Genomic DNA, 24674 nt, shown 5'->3' with positions numbered 1-24674 from the left:
AGAAGTTTCTCCGATTCGTGGTCCATCTTCCGTCCTCCTCACCTTCTTCCTCTTCTCTGTTTCTTTCTCATTCGGTTCCGGTACAATGGCCAGGAATCTGACTCAGGGAGCTCGGTCAGAGAACCCGACCGACGACTCCCGGTCGACTCCGAAAGATGAGGTTTCTTCGCTTTCGGGGCCGAATGTTGATCGGCTTCGGGAGCAATATTGCATCCCAGAGCAGTTTCAACTGTCCGCCCTAGGGACTGGTGGTCGGGTTAACAGCCCTCCGCCTGGTCAGCTGGCGCTGTATGTCGAGGACCTCCGCGCAGGTCTTCGGCTCCCGATTTCGGAGTTCGTCCGAAATCTTCTGAACTATTACGGACTCTGTCCGGCGCAACTAGCGCCGAACTCAGTCCGTCTCATAATCAGTTTTGCTTTGTTGTGTCAGCTTTTGCCGACCAACCCTCGCATTTCTCTCTTCCGGGCCTTCTTTGTGCTCCGACCCCACCCTAAAGCCCGAGGGTGGTGGCTCTTCAACCCCCGGAAGGGCCATTCCTTCATCACCGGTCTTCCATCGTCCATTCATGAGTGGAAGAACCAATTCTTCTTTGTTTCTTCTCCATCTTCTTGGGGCTTTCCTTCTCACTGGGACGTGCCCTGAACCGAAGCCAATGACAACAGTCGGGTGGAAGCGGACGACCGGGAGGACTTCCACCGACTGAAAGATATGTTGGTCCCGAAGCAGAGAGAGCTTGTTACCGAACAAGCTCTCTATGACGCCGGCTTAAGCTTGGTCCCCCGACTAGGTATCGTCCAATTTCTCGGTCTCCTTTTCATCCGACCCTTAGTTTGGTTCTTTAGTTAACACCTTTGTCGGTATTGCAGGGACACCTCCAAGAATGCGGCCGACGGACGCGGAGATTCGGCAATTCGCGACAAGGAAGAGGCCAGCATCGGGGGCCGGACCTTCGCGTCCGTCGAAGAAGCCTGCTCCAGCGGCGCCGATCGTCGAAGCATCGGTGACCGATCAGTCGGAGCCCGTCATCGCGCTCGCGGCTCCGACGGCTCGTACGGAGGAGAGGCCGGTGGAAGAGGCGGCCGAAGGAGCGTCGGCGGCATCACCGGAGGCGGTGGAGCCGGATGTCGTTTGGGAAACCGAACATCATCCGGTAGGGTCCGTGGCCGCAGCGGGGGGTGCTTGTTCTACTTCGAGCATCCCCTCGCTGTCGGTTCCGTCGGTCGGGGCGGCCGATCGAGGGAAGGCCCCGATGGACCCCGCGGACGAAACAAGGTCGGGGAGCCGATCTGTGCCGCCCAGCGCACAGTTCCCTGAGGGTGCATCGGCATTGGCCGACCATAACCTAGCGAGAAGGTTGTGCCAGGGGATCCTCCTTCCGGCCGACGTGGAGTCGCTGAGATCTCGACAGGTAACCGAGATGCTGTCCAAGTTCTACCCGACTATGGTCGAGGTAAGCTTCGCATCACCTTCTCTTTTCCTTAGAGATTTTTCTCATTATGTAATCCTGACGAAGCATTTGCAATCGGCAGCTGATCTATACAATGTCGGAACTGGAGGCCGGGTACCGAAGGTTCAGTAACGTCCGGGCCGCTTATAAGGAGAAGTCGGCGGCGGCCGAAGCCGAGAAGGCGATGTTGGTCGACCATCTTCAGCAGTCGGCTGACCGGGAGGCCAAGTTAGTAGATGAGGTCTCCCGACTCGGGTCCGAGCTTAGGTCGGCCAAGAAGGAGGCCAGACATAAGGGTCGGGCCGTGCGTCGTCTTCGGCACGAACGGGACGGTGCCACCGCCGAACTCCAAGGCGAGCGCGAGCAGCTTCGGGTGAGCCTGGAGAAGCTCGCCAAGGCCGAGGAGGAGCTTTCGATCGCCCAAGCCGACGCCGACATAGCAAAGGCGGAGGCGGAGTCGGCGAAGGAGTCGCTCGACAGGGCGGAGGAAGAGGCAAGGTCGGCGAGGGAGTCGGCCGACCGTGCGGTTGAAGACTTCCGGGTCTCCGACCAATATCGGGAGGAGATGCTCGAGTCGGATTTCGCCTCATACCGGGTGGGGTATGAGGACGGTCGGGAGGCAGTCCGGGCCTTGTATCCGGAGCTTGACCTTAGCAGCATCGTCCCACCGGGGGCCGAGGAGGAAGCCACCGAGGAGATGGCCGACCAGCCGTCGGGAGGCGTAGTGGCTGCGGAGGAAGTCATCCCGGAGGAAGCGGCGCCGACTGCCAGTCCCCCACCGACCGAAGGACCAGCTTCAGCCGTCGACCCGGCTCCGCTCGTGGCCGACACACCAGTCATCCCCGATCTCCCATCGGTCGAGGAGATCGATTCAGATGGGTGATTGGGCCATACCGATTTTCCTTTGCTTTTTTATTTTTTGAAATACATGTAATCGGGCTTCGACCCGACTTTGTACATTTCGAATGAAAATTTTGAATGAAAATTTCTTCTGCTTTCCCTTTGTCTCCTTCTTTCAAATGTATAGTTGAATGCCTTAGTGAGTCATTATCTTGTGTAAGTCGCTAACTCACATAAGTCGGTAGATCGTTCGGCAACTCGTGCCGCTACGAAGGAGGGGTAAGTCCCGACTTTGGGTCGGCTTCTGATAGTCGAGCTCGTCAGTCGGGCGCGTCTTGTTGAGTCGGGAGCCGACCGAACCTGGCAAAGGTTCGGTAGTCGGGCTTCCATGGACGCGTTCAGTCGAATGTCGTCCGGCGCAGTGTCGGGGGAACAACAATAAGTCAGATCCCCATGCTCTTGCGTCGGGTATTCATTCTGTATCTTTCGATATACGATAGTAAGCCAAATATCGTCCAGCCGGCCGCAGGTCGGTCGGCAAGTCGTGGATGCGACTAAGGTCGCGTTGTGCGATAGACGGTGGTAAGCCGAATATCCCTCGACCGGCCGTAGCCTGGTCGGAAGTCGCGATGTTAGTCGCGTAGGCTTTTCGTCTCTCTTTGGTCGGGGCTCGATCGGCTTGTCAGCCGATGGAGTGTCAACTCCCGATCATGTAGATGAGTCGGTCCTCGCAAGAGTCCGATGGATCACCGGCGATAAGACCGTTGGTTCCAGGATGACACTAAGTCCACATTGGCATGTCGGGGCTTGACCTTGATGAGCACCGACCATTAGTCGAAGAGTTAAAACTCCGAACTTTCAAACTGAATTTGTATTCCGACTATCGAATTACAAAGTTCATTGGTAATACAGCTTCAAGTTGTCGGCGTTCCAAGTTCGGAGAATGGGTTTCCCCTCAAGGGTCTCCAGTCGGTAGGCTCTCGGACCGTAGGTGTCTGCTACCTTGTAGGGCCCTTCCCATTTTGGAGCCAACTTCCCTTGGTCCAGGGGCTTCGATACTTCTGCCTTCCTTAAGACCAAGTCGCCAGTCCTGAAGATCTTCGGTCTGACCTTTGCGTTGTAATACCGAGCGACCCTCTGTCGGTATGAAGCCATGCGAATTTGGGCCTCGTCCTGCAGTTCGGGGAGGAGGTCTAGGTCGGCCCTCTGACTCTCGGAGTTGTCCGGCTCTTGATACCGCTCGACCCTTGAAGATGGCAGGCCAATCTCGAGCGGGATCATGGCCTCCGTTCCATTGGCCAAACTGAAAGGCGACTCCCCGGTCGGAACGCGGGGGGTCATTCGGTAAGCCCACAGAACGGAGCCCAGCTCGTCGACCCAGAGACCTTTGGCTTCGTTTAGTCGGGTCTTGAGTCCGTGGAGCAAGGTTCGGTTGGTCACCTCGACCTCGCCGTTGGACTGGGGGTGCCCGACTGAAGTCAGTCGGTGCTTGATGTGGAACCTGACGCAGAAGTCTCTGAAGTCCTGGTTGTCGAATTGCCGTCCGTTGTCGGTGATGATGGTGTGCGGCAATCCGAACCTGAAGATGACGGATTTCTGGATAAAGTCCTCCATCTTCCGCTCGGTGATCTGCGCCAATGGTTCGGCCTCCACCCACTTGGTGAAGTAGTCGATGGTGACAACGATGAACTTCCTCTGGCCCGACGCTGGTGGAAAAGGATCGAGAATGTCGACCCCCCACTGGGCGAAGGGCCACGGAGCGACAATAGGGGCAATTTGGCTGGCCGGTTGGTGTTGAATATTGGCGTACTTTTGACATGGCTCGCACCTTCAGACCAACTCGGCTGCATCCCTCTTCATGGTAGGCCAGTAATAACCTTGTCGCAGGACTTTGTAGGCCAGGGACTTGCCCCCCAAGTGATTCCCGCAAATTTCTTCGTGAACCTCTCGGAGAGCGTAGTCGGCGTCGGTCGGTCCCAAACACCTAAGCAGGGGAAGGGAGAACGACCTCTTGTAGAGTTGGCCGTCCATGATGACATATTGTGAGGCCGACCATCGGAGTCGCTTGGCCTCCGTGGGATCTTCGGGACTGATCCCGTCGGTCAGATATCGGACGATCGGGTCCATCCAACTTGGTTCGGATGTTAGCTGCTGTACTCCTTCGACCCGATCGATGCTCGGCTGCTCGAGGTTCTCCACGAACGTCCGACCCAAGGAGTCGAAGGCCGAAGTCGCCAGTCTGGAGAGTGCGTCGGCATGGGCGTTCTCTGACCTAGGGATGTGGGAAATTTCGAAATACTTGAGGCGTGCCACGTGGTCCTTCACTTTCTGAAGGTACTTGACCATGGTCGGATCTCGCGCCTCGAATTCGCCCTTGACCTGCCCTACGATCAGCTGAGAGTCGGAGAATGCCCGGAGGCTGTCGATGTCCAGCTCCCTTGCCATCCTCAAGCCGGCGAGGAGTGCCTCGTATTCGGCTTGATTGTTGGAGGCCTTGAAGTCGAACCGGAGGGCATACTCGGTGACCACCCCCTCTGAATTCGTGAGCAGGAGCCCGACCCCGCTTCCCTGAGCGTTTGAGGCTCCGTCGATGTGGAGTACCCAGGTGGAGATCGGGTCTGGCTCAGAGACCGCATCTCGTCCGGGGTCTTCAACTCCCGACCCTTGGTCGGTTGTCGGGCATTCGGCGATGAAGTCGGCCAAGACCTGAGCTTTCAGGGCAGGCCTTGGTCGATACTGAATGTCGAACTCGCTGAGCTTCATCGCCCACTTCGCGAGTCGTCCAGATGTGTCGGGTCGGTGCAATATCGCCCTCAGGGGCTGGTTGGTGAGCACCATTATGGCGTGGGCCTGGAAGTATGGACGGAGTCGTTGCGCGGAGACGGTCAGGGCGAAAATCATCTTTTCCATCTCCGAGTGTCTGGCCTCTGCGCCGTGGAGCACCTTGCTGGTGTAGTAGATAGGCTGATGGGTTCGGCACTCGTTTTCTCGGACGAGCACCGAACTGATCGCCTCAGAAGATGTGGCCAGGTAGAGATACAGGGTTTCCCTGACCTGCGGCTTTACGAGTAGCGGTGGGGAAGCCAAGTACCTCTTCAGGTCTTCGAAGGCCTGTTGGCACTCATCCGACCAAGAAAACCCATTTGCGTGACGCAAAGTTTTGAAAAACGGGAGGCACCTTTCAGCTGATCGAGAAATGAATCGGCTAAGAGCGACAATTTTTTCGTTCAGCTGTTGGACCTCCTTCTTGGTGTTCGGATGACGCATGTCGAGGATTGCCTTTATCTTCTTAGGGTTGGCCTTGATCCCCCTCTGTGAAACGAGGAACCCAAGGAACTTCCCTGAAGTCACCCCAAAAGCGCACTTGGTCGGGTTGAGCTTCATTCGGTGTCGTCGGAGGGTGTGGAAGATCTCCTCGAGATCCTGAACATGGTCCGGGATCTGCACGCTTTTCACCAGCATATCGTCCACGTACACCTCCATGTTGCGGCCGATCTGGTCTTTAAAGACCTTATTGACGAGTCGTTGGTAGGTGGCACCGGCGTTCTTCAGTCCGAAGGGCATCACCCGATAGCAGTAGAGGCCCTTGGGAGTCACGAACGCGGTGTGCTCTTCGTCTTCAGGCACCATCCGGATCTGGTTGTACCCGGCGAAGGCGTCCATGAAGCTGAGCAGTCGAAATCCGGACGTCGCATCCACCAGCTGGTCGATCTTGGGAAGCGGGAAGCTATCTTTTAGGCAGGCTCGGTTGAGGTCGGTGTAGTCGATGCAGATCCTCCACTTCCTGTTGGCTTTTTTGACCATGACAACATTGGCGAGCCAATCGGGATACGTGGATTCTCGGATGAAGCCTGCTTCGAGTAGCTTGTCCACTTCTTCGTTGATGGCCCTCTGCCTTTCTAGAGCGAAGGACCTTTTCTTCTGCCTCACCGGCCTCATCGTCGGGTCGATGTTGAGTCGGTGGGTTATGGTTTCTGGGGGGATGCCCGACATATCTGCTGCCGACCAAGCAAATATGTCGGCATTGGCCGTCAGCAGCTCCGTCAGTCGGCGTCGTTCGGTGTCGGGCAATTGAGACCCGACCCAAACTTTCCTGTCGAGATTTTCTCCTATCGGGATCGCCTCGAGCTGCTCGGCCGGCGAACCTCGCTCTTCCTCCTCCCGCTAGTCCAGCTTGTCAATTGTCAGGGAGCCCTTCGATTCGTCATTTTGAGCGGAGATTTGGAAGCATCGTCGGGCGAGCTGTTGATCTCCGCGCATCTCCCCGATTTCATTTTTGGTCGGGAACCGAATAAGGAGATGGTACGTCGAGACGATCGCCTTGAGGGCGTTCAATCCGGGTCGTCCAAGTATGGCGTTGTAAGCCGAAGGAACTTGGACGACCGCGAAAGTTAGGTGGACCGTGCTTTGCCGTGGTTCGGTGCCAACCATCACGGGCAGGGTGATTTCTCCCTCTGTCGTGACGGCGTCTCCGGCAAAGCCGATCAAGGGCATGGAGACCCTCTTAAGTCGGTCAGTTGACAGTTGCATTCGGGAGAAGGTCGAGTAAAACAAAATATTTGTCGAACTTCCATTATCAATAAAAATTCGTTTTACATCATAATTCGCTATTGTCGCTGACACAACAACAGCATCGTCGTGGAGAGTTTGGATGCCTCGAACGTCGTCCTCCGTAAAGGTGATTACGTTGTCCGGGCGCGGCTTTTTCGTCGGCTCCCCTCCCGCAGGCGTCTCCGGGCCCAGCCGCTTGGAGATCATGTTGATGACTCCGGCCGTCGGCTGATTGTTCGTCGCTTCTTCAGTCGGCTGGGGTCGTCGATCGGCAACTAGTTGGGTCGGCGGACCCTTCCAAAATTTGCCGAGATACCCCCGGTGGATGAGAGCTTCGATCTCATCCCTCAGCTGGATGCACTGCTCGGTGTCGTGGCCGTGGCTTCGGTGAAACCGACAGTACTTCCGACGGTCGAGGCCTTTTGCCTTCAGAGGCGGAGGCCGTCGCAGGTATTCTTCCCCCTCGATCTCAATTAGGATCTGCGCACGAGGAGCGGAGAGAGGAGTGTAGGAGTCATACCTGGAGCGTGCCGGCCTCGGAGTCTGTTGCCGGGGTGACCTTTGGATTCGTCGGGGTGGCGAGACCCGACTATCGGTCGGGGGCCTGCTGGGTTCGGCGGGCTCCCGACCTTTCCTCCGCTTCTCTTTCGGGCCTCTGGGCTCGGCCAAGCGTCGGTCGGACGCTCCTTCGTCCGCACGCATATACTTGTATGCGCGCTCCAGCAGCTCGACGTATGTCCGGGGGAGGGTCTTGTCCAGAGAATAGGTGAATCGGGACGCCCTCAGGCCCCGCTTCATGGCTGAGACAGCCATGTCTTCGTTGAGGTCCCGGACCTCAAGCGTGGCCGTGTTGAATCGCGTCACGAAGTGTCGGAGCGTCTCATTTTCCCCCTGCTTGAGGGAGAAAAGGCTGTCCGACGTTCGCGGCGGCTTTCGGCTGGTGCTGAAATGGGCCACGAACGAGTGCTCGAGCTGCCCGAAGGAGTGGATACTTCCCGATCGGAGGCCGGAGTACCAGGCCCTGGCAGCCTTGCGGAGCGTAGCGGGAAAGCCGATGCAAAAAAGAGCGTCGGTTGCCCCTTGAATCGTCATGAGAGCTTTATAGCCCTCGAGGTGGTCGACTGGGTCGGTGGAGCCGTCGTATGGCTCCACGTGCGGCATTTTGAACCGACTGGGAATCAGCTCGTCGAGGACCAGTCGGGAGAGAGGTTGGGCGGTCTGAAAGTCGACGTCGTTCGAAGACTTCTGGCCGTCCATCTGCAACTGGACGAGTCGGCGGTCGATTTCTTCGAACCGACGCTCGTAGTCGTCCGCTCGTCGATGCTGGGAGACCCCGGGAGTGGAGTCTCCGGAAGATTCCGAGAAGGAGGCCGACAGCGTGCGCGGTCGTTTCTCCTTCCTTGCCCGTTCCAGCGGGAAAAGGGAGGGCTGCTGGGACCGTCGGCCGTCACGTCAGGGCCGCTCCTCCTCTTCTCCGTGGGAGCGCTGTTGAGGGCTCTCGCGCGGAGGCGACGGGGATCGGCGTGGTCGTCGGTGGCTGCTCCTGGAGGGCATCGGACGGGCCGCCGGTTGTTGCTGGAGGCTCTTGACTGCGTCCGTCAGTACGGTCATCTGCCGTACGATGGCCGCGATCTGCGCCTCCGTGGTCACCGCGGGGTGCGGAGAGCTGGGCTCCGCCGCCGGCGGTGGCGGGGAGGCCTCTTCCCGGCGGGAAGAGCGCCTTGCCGATCTGGTGATTCTCGATCGTTGAGCTCTTGTCTTTGTCATGCTGTCCCCTTCCTGGCGCGCCAATCTGTTGCGGCCAATCGCCTCGTCGATCGATCATCGGAGAACGTGCACCTGCAAAAATGAGAAGTCCACACTGACCGGAGGCGGCTCCGACGGGGACCCTCCGACGGTCAAGTCAGAGAGATGACCGGGCAACAGTGAAATGTAGACAGAGAGCTCGATCGAGAGGGGGAGAGAGGGAGAGGAGCGAGCCTGGGTTTTTGGAGTCGAGAAGTGGGGGAGCGGATCGGATCCCTTGCACTGTTGCCTTCCCCAGTTTATATAGTGGAGCACGGCATGGCGCCGTCATTAATGGCGCAGACAAGTGAGGAATTGTCAACTCGCTGTAGATTGTCAGAGTCACCGTGAAAGTGTCATGTCGCTGTGGGGCTGTCAAATCACTAGGGTTGACAAAGTCCTCGACGGGACAATGGCCCTAGATAGCCGTGCCGTACGTTGCTGTCAGAACTGACAAGGTCTGACGGCTGTACGGCGATTGGAGGAGTCGACCGACCCTAAGTCGGTGGCCAGCTGAGTGGCGTCGGGCCCCTCCGTTGGTCGGGGAGTCTTACGTGAGTCGGCCATCAGACCACTGGGTTCAGTCGGTCGGAAAAGGTGCGTCCGACATATCCTCAGTCGGTCGCTAGCCGATAATTAGCCGGTGATGGCGTCCGTCAGTCGGTCGCTCCGACCGCCAATCGGTCGGTCCGGCCGCCAGTCGGTCGGTCGGGCCGTCAGTCGGTCGGTCCTTCCGGCAGTCGGTCGGTTCCTCCGGCCATCGGTCGGTCGGTCGGTGGGTATTCCCCAACAGCTTGGTATGCATCATATTCGATTAATACATTCGTAAGGATCCCATGGTTTGAATTAGTTGATCATTAGAAGAGTAGTGTACGATTGTAAGGTGTAAAATGGCTGTAAATCTGTTTTTAATCTATTTTTTTCTGAAAATTCTAAAAGATTTAGGAAATAATGTAATGATCTGAAAACAAAAAAAAAATGTTATTGTTTGGTCTTCAACCATGATAAAGGAGTACCACTTCCTGTCAAAACTCCCTCGCCATTTTACCAAATGAAAATTCAAAAATAAGAAGAAAGCTTTAACGCAATTACTTCCGTTACGCAGACCGGGTCATCATTCATTTATTAGTTTACTTTTTCCCCTGAGAAGAACGGCATGATGGTTGGCCAGCAAACAATGCCGTATGTATACACAACCCGCGCCCGTGAGTCATTGTTTGCTGGTCGTCCATCTTGTGATGGATGGACAGCACCATGCACCGCAGCTGCGGTGTCATGCTCTTATTAAGGTGCAGACTAGTGGCGTCAAACCTTCCAGCATTTTCTTTGGAGACTTTGTCCAACTTTCCTCTCAAATCTGGAAGCGGCGACGACTTTCTGGTCCAATTCTTCAGTGGTGAATGACGCCCAGGCAATTTCCCACCAGATCCATGTTAAAGCGAGAGATGCTTCTTTGGTTTGGTGTCCTGATCTATAGACTTGGTCTTTCGCATGGTTGCAGAAGAAGTATCAAGTAAATTTATGGACATGCAATTTGCTGGTCTGTTTTGCGTCATAATGGATCCGCTGTATCAAAATGATTCAATGTCTTGAATCACTTGATCACTGGACAAGAGGAAAGGTTCTTTGAGGAGCACAAGAAGGTTTTAAATAAGCTGTTGCAAATCTGCTCTCAGATCCAGTTCCATATCCGAGAATACCAGAGCGTTATGAAAACTGCCTTATATGCTTTTGGCTGGCTTATAGAGTGGGAGGGACTGTTTGTGCCCCCAGCTGGAAGCCAGGAAGTTTAACCTCGTTTGGGAGAATGTGATTCCTTCTTGTTGTGACCCGTTTCCTTTTCATTTCCTTTCCTCCCTCTCTCTTTTAAAAAAATGTTGATGGTATCATTTAAGCATGGGAATGAGTTTCACGGCGATTCAGCCTTGGCAAAGGAGATTGTTTATCTTGCTTAGTCGCCGCCACCCCCTTCCCTTTTAGAAAAATAAGACGGTAGAGACACTTCTCGTTTGTGGGAGGGAAATAAAAAAAACTAGAAGAAAACTTCCAGGCTCCGAGCATAAATCCCGTTAAACAAGTACAATGATGTATAAATTCTAAAAAACAAAATCGCATTTACAAACTGTATTATCTGTCTTGACCACAAGTGCTCCGTGTGGTTAGATGTCCAAGTCATTCCTGTCATCAATTAAATTTTTAGATTGTATTTGATGCATCATCAAACAATCCTAAAGATAATCTAAATTATCTATAATATGAATGGATTGTCATTAATATTGATTACTATGTTTGATATACGCAGGTAATATTGTAGTAAAATTACTAAAAATTTTGATTAACATATGATATGACAATTAGATTATCAGTAATGCAACATCAAATTTTTAAAATATTTTTAAATCAAATTATTAGTTTAATATTTTAAATTATTTATTTAATTTTTTAATAATAAAAATTATTTCAATATTTATTATTATTTTTATTATTTTTATTTTTTTCTTCCTTCTCTTTCCTCTGCATGCCACACCCCGGCACCCCCCTCTCCCTCCCCCCAACCTACAGCACCCTGCTGGTCATGCCTCTAGCACCGCCCCCCATCGTTCGCCCCTCCTTCCATCCTCCTGTACTGGCCTCTGGCCCCCCCTCCCAACGAACCCGTATCCGATGCCCCCAATGGCCGCCTCCATCACCAGCCTCACCCACCTGCATCGTCGCCCTCACCCACCCCACCGATCTCCTGCACCCCACCCCCTGCGGCCCTCCACCCATCACGCCTTCGACACTACACCTCGACCTTCCGCCCGCCCGTGCTGCTTTGGGCACCGCACACTGACCGTCCATACTGTCCTGTCATCGCATCCTCACCACTCGCACCCCATTGTATCCTCACCTCATCCAGCTCGCACCCCAGTGCGGCCTCATCTAGCTCGCACCCTACCGCCGTCTCATCCAATTCTGCTGCTCGTCGGTATGAGCACCTCCGACTCATGGAGGAAGCGGCGGAGGAGGTTGAAGAGGAGGCCGTCGGAGAGAAAGATGACGGAGCTAAGGTAAAGTCTATCCGTATCCTCTCTCGTTCTTTTTTTTCTCGATAAACCTTCTAATAGTTAGAATCTGACAAAGAATCGTCGAAAATAGATCATGAAAATCGAAACTTCTTGTTTTTCTTTCTATTGCTCGTCTAGCTAGCACCCTCATCGGTCTTACCATCCGCTGGGTGGCTTCCCGCCCCTTACCCGAGTTCCCATGGCCGGTGGCCTCACCGACCACAGCCACCGTCGAGCCATCTATCTTTTTCATGGAGCGGACAAGAAAAAGATGATTTCATCCAAATATTTTATTTCATATTATCAAATATTTAATAATTTAAATAATTATTATTTTTTAAATATTTTAAATGATCAAATTATTAAATTATCATTCAAAAGATATGTAATAATCTGATAGATCCTTTAAATTGCCAGCACTCTAGCTAGATTACCAGCAGCCAAAAGCAATGAGCATTCGCGAGCGGAGCAAATTATCCCCCGGAAGCCGACAAAATCCACTTGACGGTTGGGATTATTACTGTTTTTGGGACTCTCGGCCAAGAGCTGCTCAAGGAGCGTCCCTGAGAACCATGAACTCTTCCACCTCCAAAAATGGCAGTTCCCGGTAACAAACCTCCCAATCCCCTCCTCACGGACCACCTCTTCCGTCTTCACTCCAAACCCACTGGACCCAAATCCCTCAACCTCTCTCCCAACCCCGATAACGCCCAATTCTCCTCCAGAAAGACCCAAAAGCTCTCCGCCCTCAGTCCCAACCTCCCTCCCGTTCCCATCACCTCCTCCTCCACCGACCCCAATCCGGATATCCGCCTCCTCTGTCTCCACGGCGACTTGGAGCGAGCCCTTCTGCTGCTGGACTCAGCCGGCGAACGCCCGCTGGACGATGACACCTACGTCGCCCTCCTGAGGCTCTGCGAATGGCGTCACGCCGTGCCAGAAGGCTCCCGCGTCCGCTCCCACATCTCCTCCTCCAACGCCCACCTCACCGTCCGTCTCGGTAACGCCCTCTTGAGCATGCTTGTCAGGTTCGGCGACCTTATCGTCGCATGGTTGGTGTTCGGAAAAATGGTTGAGAGGGATGTCTTCTCTTGGAACGTGATGATTGGCGGGTACGGGAAAAATGGTTTCTTGGATGAGTCTCTGGATTTGTACCAACGGATGCTGTGGGCTGGCAATAGTATCAAACCGGATGTATATACTTTTCCATGCATCTTGAGGTCTTGCGGTGGTATCCCGGATTTGATGAGGGGGAGAGAGATCCATGCTCATGTTATTAGGTTTGGTTTCGGGTTGAGAACCGATGTTTTGAATGCTCTGATCACAATGTATTCAAAATGTGGCGAAGTTCACTGTGCTCGAAAAGTGTTTGACGAAATGCGAAGGAGGGATTGCATCTCGTGGAATGCCATGATCTCTGGTTATTTTGAGAACGAGGAGCATTTTGAAGGGTTGAGATTGTTCTTAACAATGCAGGATCATTCATTTGAACCAGATTTGATGACAATGACAACTGTCATCTCTGCTTGTGGGTCACTGTGTGATAAGAGGTTAGGAAAGGAGATTCATGGTTATGTGGTAAAGAAGAAGTTTGATGTTGATGTTTCAGTAAGCAATTCGTTGATTCAAATGTACACTAGCTTCAGAAGCTTGCATGAAGCTGAGAAAATTTTTTCACGGTTACAGACCAAGGATGTGGTGTCATGGACAGCGATGATATCAGGATATGAGAAGAATGGCTCACCAGATAAAGCTTTAAAAGTGTTCGAACAGATGGAAGAAAATGATGTTATCCCTGATGAGATCACAATAGCAAGTGTTCTATCAGCCTGTGCTTGCTTGGGATGTTTGGATATGGGCATCAAGGTGCATGAGCTTGCAAGGAGGAATGGGCTTATGCCATACACCATAGTCGGGAACACACTCCTTGACATGTATTCCAAGTCTAAGTGCATCAATAAAGCACTAGAAGTATTCAGGCGCATGCCTGAGAAGAATGTGATATCTTGGAGTTCAGTAATCTCAGGCTTCCGGATCAACTGCCAGAGCTTTGAAGCTTTGAATTTCTTTCGCCATATGCAGGCTGATGTAAAACCAAATTCTGTGACGCTGATTGCTGCCCTGTCTGCTTGTGCTGCAGTCGGAGCTTTAAAGTGTGGAAAGGAGATCCATGCTCAAACTCTGAGGAGCGGGTTAGATTCTGAGGGCTATCTACCAAATGCTCTTCTAGACTTGTATGTTAAGTGTGGAAGGATGGAATATGCATGGATGCAGTTTAATCTACTTGAAGAGAAAGATGTGGTGTCATATAATATCATGCTAACAGGTTGTGCTGGGCGAGGACACGGAGATCTTGCTGTTGCTTTGTTCAGTCGGATGATAGATGTGGGGGTACATCCAGATGAAATCACATTTGTTGCTCTCTTGTGTGCTTGCAGCAGGGCTGGAATGGTGAATCAAGGCTGGAACTATTTAAACAGCATGCCGCAAAAGTACTCGGTAATTCCAAATCTGAGGCACTACACTTGCATGGTGGACCTCTTGGGTCGAGCTGGCTTCTTGGAGGAAGCGCACCAGTTTATAAAAGATATGCCTATCAAGCCGGATGCTGCAGTCTGGGGAGCATTGTTGAATGGATGCAGGATACATCACAAGGTTGAGCTTGGTGAACTCGCTGCAAAACATATCTTTGAGTTGGACACAGATAGTGTTGGATATTATGTGCTGCTGTGTAATTTATATGCTGATGATGGCAGATGGAACCAAGTGGCGCTGGTGAGGAAGGCAATGAGAGAGAAGGGCTTAGCTGTAGATCCTGGATGCAGTTGGGTAGAAGCTAAGGGAGTTGTTCATGCATTTCTTAGTGCTGATGAGTCGCATCCACAGATAAAGGAGATTTATGCAGTCATAAATGGGTTGTATGATAGGATGAAGGCTTCTGGTTTTCCTCTGCCCGAGGATGGATTGTCTGATGAGGTTGAAGCATCGAAGGCTGATATATTTTGTGGCCACAGTGAAAGACTTGCCATTGCTTTCGGGCTCATCAATAGCACACCTGGGATGCCCGTTCGGGTAACCAAAAACCTGTACATGTGCCAGAGCTGCCACAGTATTGTGAAAATGATCTCAAAGATTGTCCGACGAGATATAACAGTTAGGGACACTGAGCAATTTCACCATTTTAAAGATGGAAGATGCTCTTGTGGAGATGAGGGATACTGGACGGGTAAGACTGAATGAGAGCATCGGACAGCTCAGATATATTTCATGATCATTCTTCTTCAGTGGCATCATTATACCAGTTAAAGGAGTCATCTAGAATAAGGTTCAGATAGACGCCATGACACCTCAATCTTTTATAAGAACAGTATGATGCTAAATGGATATGTTTCTGAATTCTGAGCCTCTATGAAGACTATGAAAATAGCTTGGTTCCAAGGATGAACATTACGCCAGCAGTGGTAGATCAAGATATGGGGTGGATCTCCATGACTTTTGGACATACACGATTGAGGCAAGAGCAACTTGTTAGAAGTTATTGAAACAAGTTTGAGGGAATCATCCCGTGTCATACTGTTTAGTCAATGTGATTATGATGTAAACTTATCAAGCAAAGTGCGATGAAGGAAGCACTGTGTCTCCGACTTGTTGTACTACAATTTCTGCTTTGCACAGCAATATATTGTTGTGTGATTTCTAAAAGAGTATAAGATGCAGGGCTTCGACCTCCCAAACTCTTACTTTGCAACGGAAATTCGAGTATCTATGGATGCTATATGAGGCTTGAAACTGCATGTTCTACAAGCACTTACTTTCATCTTCTCGACAACAAAACGATGGGTTCCCCCATCTTTGCATTCAGCGAAAAAATTGGATTTCATTACATCATAAGGTAATGAGCCAATCACTGCTGGTTTTGGTACAAAGCATTAACTTATTTTGTCTTAGGAATTTTGCATGGAGCGATATCACATACTAGGGATCAGAGTGTTGGCCGAACCCGTAAACCTGACTGGGTTAGGAATTGGTATACTTGGCACATGTTTGGGCAAGGTCGTTCTGGAAATTGGGCCTGGGCTCAGCATTTCTCAGGAAGACTCGAAGCTAAAATTGGAGCAGGCTGGCCTCAGGTCCTTAATGATGTTTCGTTTTCATCAGTAACTTGTATGTCAGCAGCAGTGAAGCATGAAAACAACTTAGTGAAGCCATCTTGATCGCCCAGAAATATATGAATGTGAATTGGCTAATGCCATATCTTGCTTTTCCATGTTTAAGCTTGCTAGACAATTTCACATGAGATAGAACAAATCCCTTTCATTTATTCACATGATATATAGAATATATTATAAACGCGCATCTTTTTTTCTTTCATTTATTTACATGATATACTATACACTTGAAAGCCAGCAATTCACCCACCCACCCCCACGGTTCCCTCATTTCAGCCTCGCCAATCTTACCGCGGCATGCGAGGCAGATGGTGTCAATGACTTTGAGATGGATGATGTGTAAACTATCATGGCTGGACTTCAAAACCTTGAACACGAGTTCATATCCTCTGTGGTGCCCTTTTGATATCGAAGAGGTCTGTATTTTTCTGCATGGCCACCACGTTATCTATTTTGGAGGCGGACAGCTGCTCCTCATTCCCCACATCTCAGACAAGCGAACGAACGTTCATTTCTGAAATGGATGATGTGTCATCTATCCACTATTCTACGGTGCAAAAGATACATTATAGAGGATCTTGAGCCCACTAACAAAATTTTGATCTGTCCACATGTACTTTCCACCAATAAATGCAGTACTGTCATCTAGTATTATTGAGTTGTCACAACCTTGATAGAGTGAAAGCAAGTATATATCAAAAAAAAAAAAATAATAAAAAATTATATATATATATATATATATATATATATATATATATTGATCGACATGAGAAGAGAAGGAGGAGAAAGATAGGTGAACACCCTCCATTAACGAAACAATTATTGAAAAAGGATGAAGGATGGAACCATGCATACTCAACTCACTATTGATTTCCTAAGTATTGAAGAGCATATGACCCTCTTACGACCAGAGTATTTCATTGTGTATAATGCGGCAAAAATTTATGGTGCGTGGCGCCAGCCACGACGGAGGAGGGAAAACTAGAGGAAGCTGTTGATGGAAGAGAGGGAGGAGGAAGCCATGGCTGAATGTTAGGCAAGTAAAAACTACAATTTTGGCCTAATGGAAATGGAAGAAACTTGGGGTCGCAAGATGGATGGAGGAGAGATTTGCCTTAGGCTAGGTGTACATATAAGTGTAGGATTGTTACATTATGATATGCTTAGGTGTCAACATTGGTCTATATCCGATTGATAAGATTCATTCGAGGATTTTGTTCTCTTTGGGAAATGATACACCTAGCCTAAGGCTAAGATCCACGCTGAAATATTATGAGGCTAAGATCCAACTATTCATAATTTTTCTTTCTAGTAGAAATTAACTTTCCTATCTTTTTCGATGAGTCACATGATCCTCTATAGTGGAACCGCTGCACAAGGATCTAGCTCGAGCATGACATCGGTGGCTGATTTTGTTGCCTACCCAGGGATGCTGGTGGATTTTTCTTTTACGGTAGCACTGTCCGTCTATCTTCGATTTTAATGTGTATTCGGTTTATTTTTTATTTTAGTTTATACTTGCGTTACTTGGATTAGGTTACGCGGACAACCAAAATCTGATTTCCGCTCCTGTTTTCACTGTTCTTATATATCCTTTTCACTTTAAGAGGGAATTTGTGCTCCATGGTTGACGGCTTTTGATATGTAGCTGCACCATGCCCAGAGTCGCTGGTGCAATATATACATATATCGATCTTGATTGCTTACCTTAGCATGACCGTAGGCTATTCAGGTTCTAAGTTGAGAGATGTCCACATGAAGAAGTCCAAACTAGACATTTGGTCACCTGGAGTCACCATCTCTCCAATAAAATGTTCAGTAAATTTAGAGGTTTTCGCTACCCAGGCTTTGATTTGGTTGGCCCCGCTTGTTAATTTTGATTCTAACACGACTGCTTTAGAATTTTTCTTTAACCAGACCTGAAGTTGTTCAAGCTGGACTATTTGACACAACAAATATTATATAAAATAATTTAAGATTTTTTACCTGTATACCCTTCTAAACATTCAAATCTGCGTGAATATCCTTTCAAAATTGATATTTATATGTATATCCTCATAAAATACTTGCTTTGCATATACATCATTTTTTTCTTATATTTTTTGCATAAGTACCCACATCGTTTAATGCCGTTAAAAAATTAATGGTTTAAAATTTAAATGACTAAAATATCCTTATGGATAGATATGTAAAAAAAAAAAATTATAAGGGTATATATACAAACAGTAATTTTATGAGGGTATTCATACAAATTTGAATGTTTAGAAAGATATACACGTAAAAAATTTTAATTTAATTTTTATCTATTTCATCTAGATGTATTTAGGCCTTCTTATTTTACAATGTAGTAACATATTACATAATATAATAATACGATGACGATATTATATTATATTTTATTTTTATGCAAGATGGGACGATTATGTTCATCTTATAACAACATGATATACCTTATACACTTCACAAAGATATTTTTGATAAAAATTTTTAAAATAAAATATAATAAGATTATAAATTTTTATTATTATATAACGTCCAAATCCACAACTATGTCTATTTTATGCAAATATATAAGCTATTCATCTAATATCAGGTTTAGATATTTTTTTTAAAAAATATATTATTAATTATATATTAGAGGAAATATGGATGGTTACGATCTATTTATTTTCTAGATAAAATAATTTTAATTTATCATTTGATAAAAAGAACATTTTATCTATATAAATTAATAACTTAAATAAATTTATTATTTTAGTTGTATATGTTAATTTTTCTCAATTAGAATAAAGAAAGAATTCACAAACTAAGAGAGGTGTATTTATGTTAAGGATTTTTTGCATGTATATCCTTCCAAATATTCAAATTTACGTGAATATCCTCATAAAATTATGATTTGCATATATATCCTTATATATATATATTTTTTACATATATCTATAAGGATATTTGAATCATTTTAATTTTAAATCGTTAATTTTTAACGATGTTAGATGATATGGGTACATATGTAAAAAAAGATATTTTATGAGGATATATATGCAGATATCAATTTTAAAAAGATATTTATGTAAATTTAAATGCTTGAGAGGAAATATATGTAAAAAATCAAACAATTTATCCAGTTATTTTTCTCCCTTGTTCTTTGTAGCCCAGTATACTATTGTCCTTTTCAATCAATTTAAAAAGATAAAACATTCTAATAAATTTTATATTTACAAATTTAATACTTTACTAATTTAACTAATTCTTGTTGGGTTATTCGAATCTGTCCAAGCTTGAAAACGTCACGTCCAGGCTCCTATTTTTTGATCAAATTGGGTTTAATTTGGTTTCAGCATTGTCCAATCTAATTCCTGGTCATTCCGCTCAACTCTATGTCCTTGAAACCGTGTGTTTGTTTTGTTCCACAACCATGCCTATGAATCCTACGCTACCACCTATTTGGAATTTTATCCAAGGCTATTAAACCAAGCAGGGCCTCCCTCCTCCATTTCTCTTTTATCGGACCACCTAATTATCTCAACTAGTGTGCAGTTTTTATCATGAACAGTTCTTTTTCCTTTTTTGCAAAATGTCATAATTAACCTCTATATTTGGGTTCAACATGTCGCATGTTATAACTATCACAACTATTGCGGCAAGCTCTTCAAAACATGATTTGTTTTATTAATTCTGATGTTGATTGAGTTGTGCCATATATTAAAGATTGTTGTTGCAAGGCTCCAGAGATGAGGTCGGTAATGAACTAAGCTAGAAAGCTGAGAGTTGCGCCTACGTGAATCACAAGCAAAATCTACAAAAGAAATTTCAAAATTATGGAGTGCCCTTCGATACTTAACTCAGTCGGGGCCTCGAGAATAAATAGTGAAAATGGAGAAGTAGAAAGTAAGAAGTGAGAGTTTGAGTAGAAAAAAGTGGAGAAAACTCTGACTTTCTTTGAGAAATTTAGCAGAGTTTTGTCTCTATTCACTCAGACTCGACTTACCTTCTAGAGAGCACTTTGTCCTCTTTTATATAGAGAGAGCTTACTTAGGTTTTAAGAAAAAGTTGTTAGGCCGTTAAAGGATTATTAGGCTATTGAAGATCTATTAGACCATTAGGTTGTTGTAACAAAATGACCAGTTGTGCAAAGATCATGGGGCGGCTGCTCACGTGGCAATGAGTTGGGATACAGCTAGAAGACGGTTATCGCTTAGCTAGATGACAATTATCAAATAACAGTCCACACTTCTGGTGGTATGTCGGAAAGAGACCGATGTGGAATAACTGATATCGATAAATATCTGAACTGGACGTCATGTCTTGAGTGTCGGTAATCATGTGGGACAGAAACTGACATAAGGTGATGGAGGTCAGAATCAGATCGAGGTAAGTGTCCCACTCATTAGCAATTCTGGATTAAATCGATTGGCAAATAATACTGAAGAGATAGATCGATCTTCGGTCGATGTGATCTGAGAGAATTTTTTTTTCAAATAATAATCTGCTGTCATGTGTCTAGGTAATGATGAGATCGGATAATATACACCAACAAGAATATTTCTTTATTTTACTGTTACGATCATCTTAGTTTTAATTTGGTAACCTCAATACAATGATCCTGTTGACACAGATTTTCATCTCGAGATCGGATCAGCTGGAGTTGGACGGTGATGGTTAGATGACGGCGACAAGACCTATAAAAAAAATTTCTAACCGAAGGTGGGTCCGACAGAGATCCTCCGATGCTCAAGTTAGAAATCCGATAACAGAAAGGAAGAAGTGAGCGTATTGAGAGAGAGGAGATTTTATACCGGAGGATCCCTCTTTATTTATGAGCGAAGGTTGAAGAGCCATGAGAGGAAGGAGAATCGGATGGTTAGCCTTGATTTATCTGAAGAGATATGACCATTAACCTTCTCTTATTGAGAGATATTTATTTATTTTTTATTCCTTATTTGCTTCATGGTGATCACGGGATTTGAATTTCTGTTGAAGGTTAACCATTTCTGTCAGCTCCTTGGTGGGTTGGCTTCATATCCTCGAGAACCATGTATGGCCCTTAGGCTTTCTCAAATTTGATGAGTAGTCACCTCATGGCATATGAGGGTCCCATCTACTAATTGCATGGACTGTCGATCAGGAACTGAGAGTATGTGGGAGCTCGTCTTGCTCATAGTTACTCCCATTTTTAAATGAAATAATATGACGGGGCTTTAAAGAGACCCCCTAGAGTTCACTGGCCAAAGCTAAGAGTGAAGGTCGATGTTGAGATTAGTAGCTGAGGATTGGTCGGTCAAGTGATGGCTAATTAGAGGTCAGATATAACCGGACGGTGAGCCTCCAGCTAGAAGAAAGCCGTAAGTCATGAAAGACTAAGGAAGCTCGATGATTAATCGAAGGAGGATTGATCGATGGAGAAATCACTCAAAGCCGCTCGCTCGGGTTGTGGTGCACTGCTCAAGCTGGGGCTGAGAATGGGTTGGCAATTGATGCAAGGGCCAAGGCAGCCATAGGGCTCGTAGGCCATGTGCGACCAGTTTGCCCAAAGTTTTTAAATGGCCCTGGTCTGAGCCCTTGGAATTTAATAGCTTGATGTGACGATACCTAGTGCACATTTTGATATCTCCATAATGGTCTGATTTGAAAGGAGCATAAGGAAGCTTACTGTCAATCTTTTCTAGTTCAGTAGGTGGAGTGGAAGTCAGCTGGGATGGACTTTGTTGGCTGAAGCATAATAATTTTCGAAGAGATGCGGAAATCAAAGCATGGGCTAAAGACCATCATCTCATATTTTCGGCTAGTACAAAAATACCCCTAATAGATCTTATCTTGTGAAAAATATGAGATGATGGGCGGAAACCACCTAGATCTAGTGCTAATCTCAGAAAGTATGCTTATTCTCTTATATCTATTATTATAGTATGAACAATGTGGTAGTAGAAGCAGAAATATATGTATAAACTGCACTAAGGTGGTGTTTGATGCATTACATAGGTAATGTTGCTATGATATCGTGATTACAGAGAGAATATGATTACCCGGTAAAATTACAGAGAATCTTATATTGTAGTGTTTGGTATGTGCAATAATGTTGTTGTAAAATTACAAGAAATCCTACATTGTAGTATTTGGTATATAATTTAGATTACATAGAATATAAGCTAATTTTTTTAAAGTAACCACATCCTTGCTTATTAATTATTGTCTATTTTTTAGAGGGACAACTTAATTTTGAGATTAATCATTTTTCGTGACATCATCCATTATGTTTTCTTTTCTATTTTCACCAACTGAGACTATCCATAATTTATTTTGATTTAATTTGATGGAGGTATTTTGGTCCTAAAGTTATCTTGTTGTAAGATTGCAGAATTATAAGATTATATGTAATCACATAGCCACCTCCTCTTAGGCAATCAAATTATCTCTTTTTGAGATAATGCTACATTATATGTAATACAATATTATTTGTAAAAGTAATAAAACAGACAGTATAATCTGATTATCTGTTACAAAATTATATATAATCCTATTAGGATTACATGCTACCAAGCGTCCTACTAAATGCCCCCCAAGAGTAGAACCATATTTATAAGATCAGAATCACAACACTTGTACCTCTTCATAAAGCGTGTCATGCTGTATCTAAATTTGGTCATCAAGGGTGAAGTTATACTACACTATAATAAACGGTGCAATGAGGAAAGGGACGTCCACTATTACATTCAGAAGTAGCGATTGAAAAATAAAAACTTAAAATATTATATATGTTGTAGAAAGTCTAAACTATCTATAAAAGACGTTGGGGATCCTAGCTCATATAATCAAGTTCTTGCGAATCGACATACTATATCATTTCATTACAACTATCTGTTTATAATAATTTGATATATACACTATAAGCTTCAAAAAAAAAATTCTTATATATATATATATATATAGATCATCTAGGTCACAGTCACATTCAATAATTTGAAATCTTATTTTAACCTGACTTTAATATACGTCCAGATATCTATTTGGAGTTGAGTTCCCAACTTTGCATTTGGCAACCACCAGAAAACCTTGTTACAAAAGGTATTTTAGAAACAAACTTGACAGTACATCCTCTAGCTCAATTTTTTAATACTTTATTTGCTGATTCCCACATATATATTTGCACTTGATTGATCTAATTTAACCGATTTACCAAAAGAGAATGACATTTTAGAAACCTTTAAAGATGCATTTTCCGAAAGATAAAATTAAGATTATGGATGGAATGTGAGATCTGATTACTGGGCGTAAAATTGAAAGTATTGGTTAGATTAATATTCTTGTTGATCCTCTTCCGTTTCAGAATTTTGAAGCCCTAGAAGGGGCCTGGCGCCTTGGACAATGTCAGTGTTTTGGAACCTTTGGAGCGCTGGGGAGGCATCTTTCAAGTTCAGGTAGGAGTGTGCAAATGATTCAGTTAATCAAAAATCGAATCAAATTATTAATTATTTTAATATTTGATTTAATTTTTTTTTAAAAATTTTGATTTAAAATCAAATTGAAATTTTTTTAATCGATTCGATCTTTGATATTTAATTTGATAATTTTGATTAATCGAAAATCGAAATTATATTTTTTTTATTTAATATTTATGTTTGGATTAAATATTACTTGAATCAGATAGTCCAATTAGACCATGCCAAATCCTACGGTAGATAACACGCTAAGTTACCCCTCGTATTTGACTAATTCCCGATTGCACACTATCCACCATGCATCTGCTACGTGAGAGGATGTTTTTGTTTTAAGTTTAGAATAATTTATTTTTAAATATTAATATTTTAAAAATATATTTGTACAGATTTTATACTTTTTTTCTCGTTTATTTCTTTGAGGTTTCGGTTAAGTGAGTCAGATTGATGTTATTTCTTTAGATGATATTCATATTTAAGAAAACATGTGACAAAATCTCAGTGAATTTTTTTTTTAAAAAAAATTATCTTTCATCATTTATTTAATCTAATTTTGAATCAGATTCACTTATCATATCCTTTCTAAGTTATGGTCTACCTAAACTAAGCCTAAGTGCAATTCTACAGCCCAAATAATAAAATTATTAAAGAATTTAATAAGTCTAAATTAAAATCAAAAGTCCAGCATAAAGAAGTTTAAAATCAAATTATCAAATAAAAATTATTTTGATTTGATTTATTTGAATTTGAGCTATTTCAGTTTGATTTTTAATTTTATAAAATATAAATTTAAAATTTTGATTTTTTAAAATTTTATTTAAAATTTTTTAAATCTAAGAAATCGAGTGCATACCGCTAAGCTCAGGCCTCAGGAGCTGAGAGAAGAACACTATCCAGTTTATATTCTTTCGATTTTCACGGTGCGCAACATGATGCTGGCAGCGTCAGCACAAAGCGCAGAGAAGACACGACTCAAAGCCTGCGGACTTTTCGCTTCACCATGCACCATGCATCTCGAGCTCCAACCAAAATACCCTCGATTTTTTCTTTTCCACTGCATGCTTGGGCCTCTCAAGCAACATTCATTGGAATAAAAATTATAGGAGGCGGGGATCGGACAAAGAAATACCAGAGAAACTTCTAATTTTATCATACTTTTAAATTTTTATTCTTAAATAGAAAGCTAAAACTTAAAAAATTCCTTTTATAGCTAAATCGTCTGTTCCCTGATAAAAAATTAGGACACTATCCTCTTCCCCATTTTCAAAACATATCTTTTGTCGATAGATACTATATAATTAGATGATATATGCCAAACAAATTTATCATTAAGTAAATAAATATATAATTTCTAAATAAATCAATATATAAATTTTAAAATATAAAATTCACTAACATACA

General features: G+C 45.5%; 1 protein-coding gene across 1 annotated transcript; it reads left to right on the top strand.

Moving 5' to 3' along the window:
- Positions 1-12119: 12119 nt before the first annotated feature.
- On the top strand, positions 12120-15405 carry LOC105041666 (pentatricopeptide repeat-containing protein At1g15510, chloroplastic). Its single transcript, XM_010918682.4, has one exon. The coding sequence runs from the start codon at positions 12266-12268 to the stop codon at positions 14909-14911; it is 2646 nt and encodes an 881-aa protein (XP_010916984.1). The 5' UTR covers positions 12120-12265; the 3' UTR covers positions 14912-15405.
- Positions 15406-24674: the final 9269 nt, after the last annotated feature.

This window comes from Elaeis guineensis, chromosome 2 (assembly GCF_000442705.2).
Source record: "Elaeis guineensis isolate ETL-2024a chromosome 2, EG11, whole genome shotgun sequence".
Taxonomy (NCBI): domain Eukaryota; kingdom Viridiplantae; phylum Streptophyta; class Magnoliopsida; order Arecales; family Arecaceae; genus Elaeis; species Elaeis guineensis.
This window is presented reverse-complemented; position numbering and strand designations above follow the sequence as displayed.

What these genes read in the sequence shown, in the direction of transcription:
- LOC105041666 (XM_010918682.4), top strand. Translation starts at nt 12,266, where the DNA reads ATGGCAGTTCCCGGTAACAAACCTCCCAATCCCCTCCTCACGGACCAC.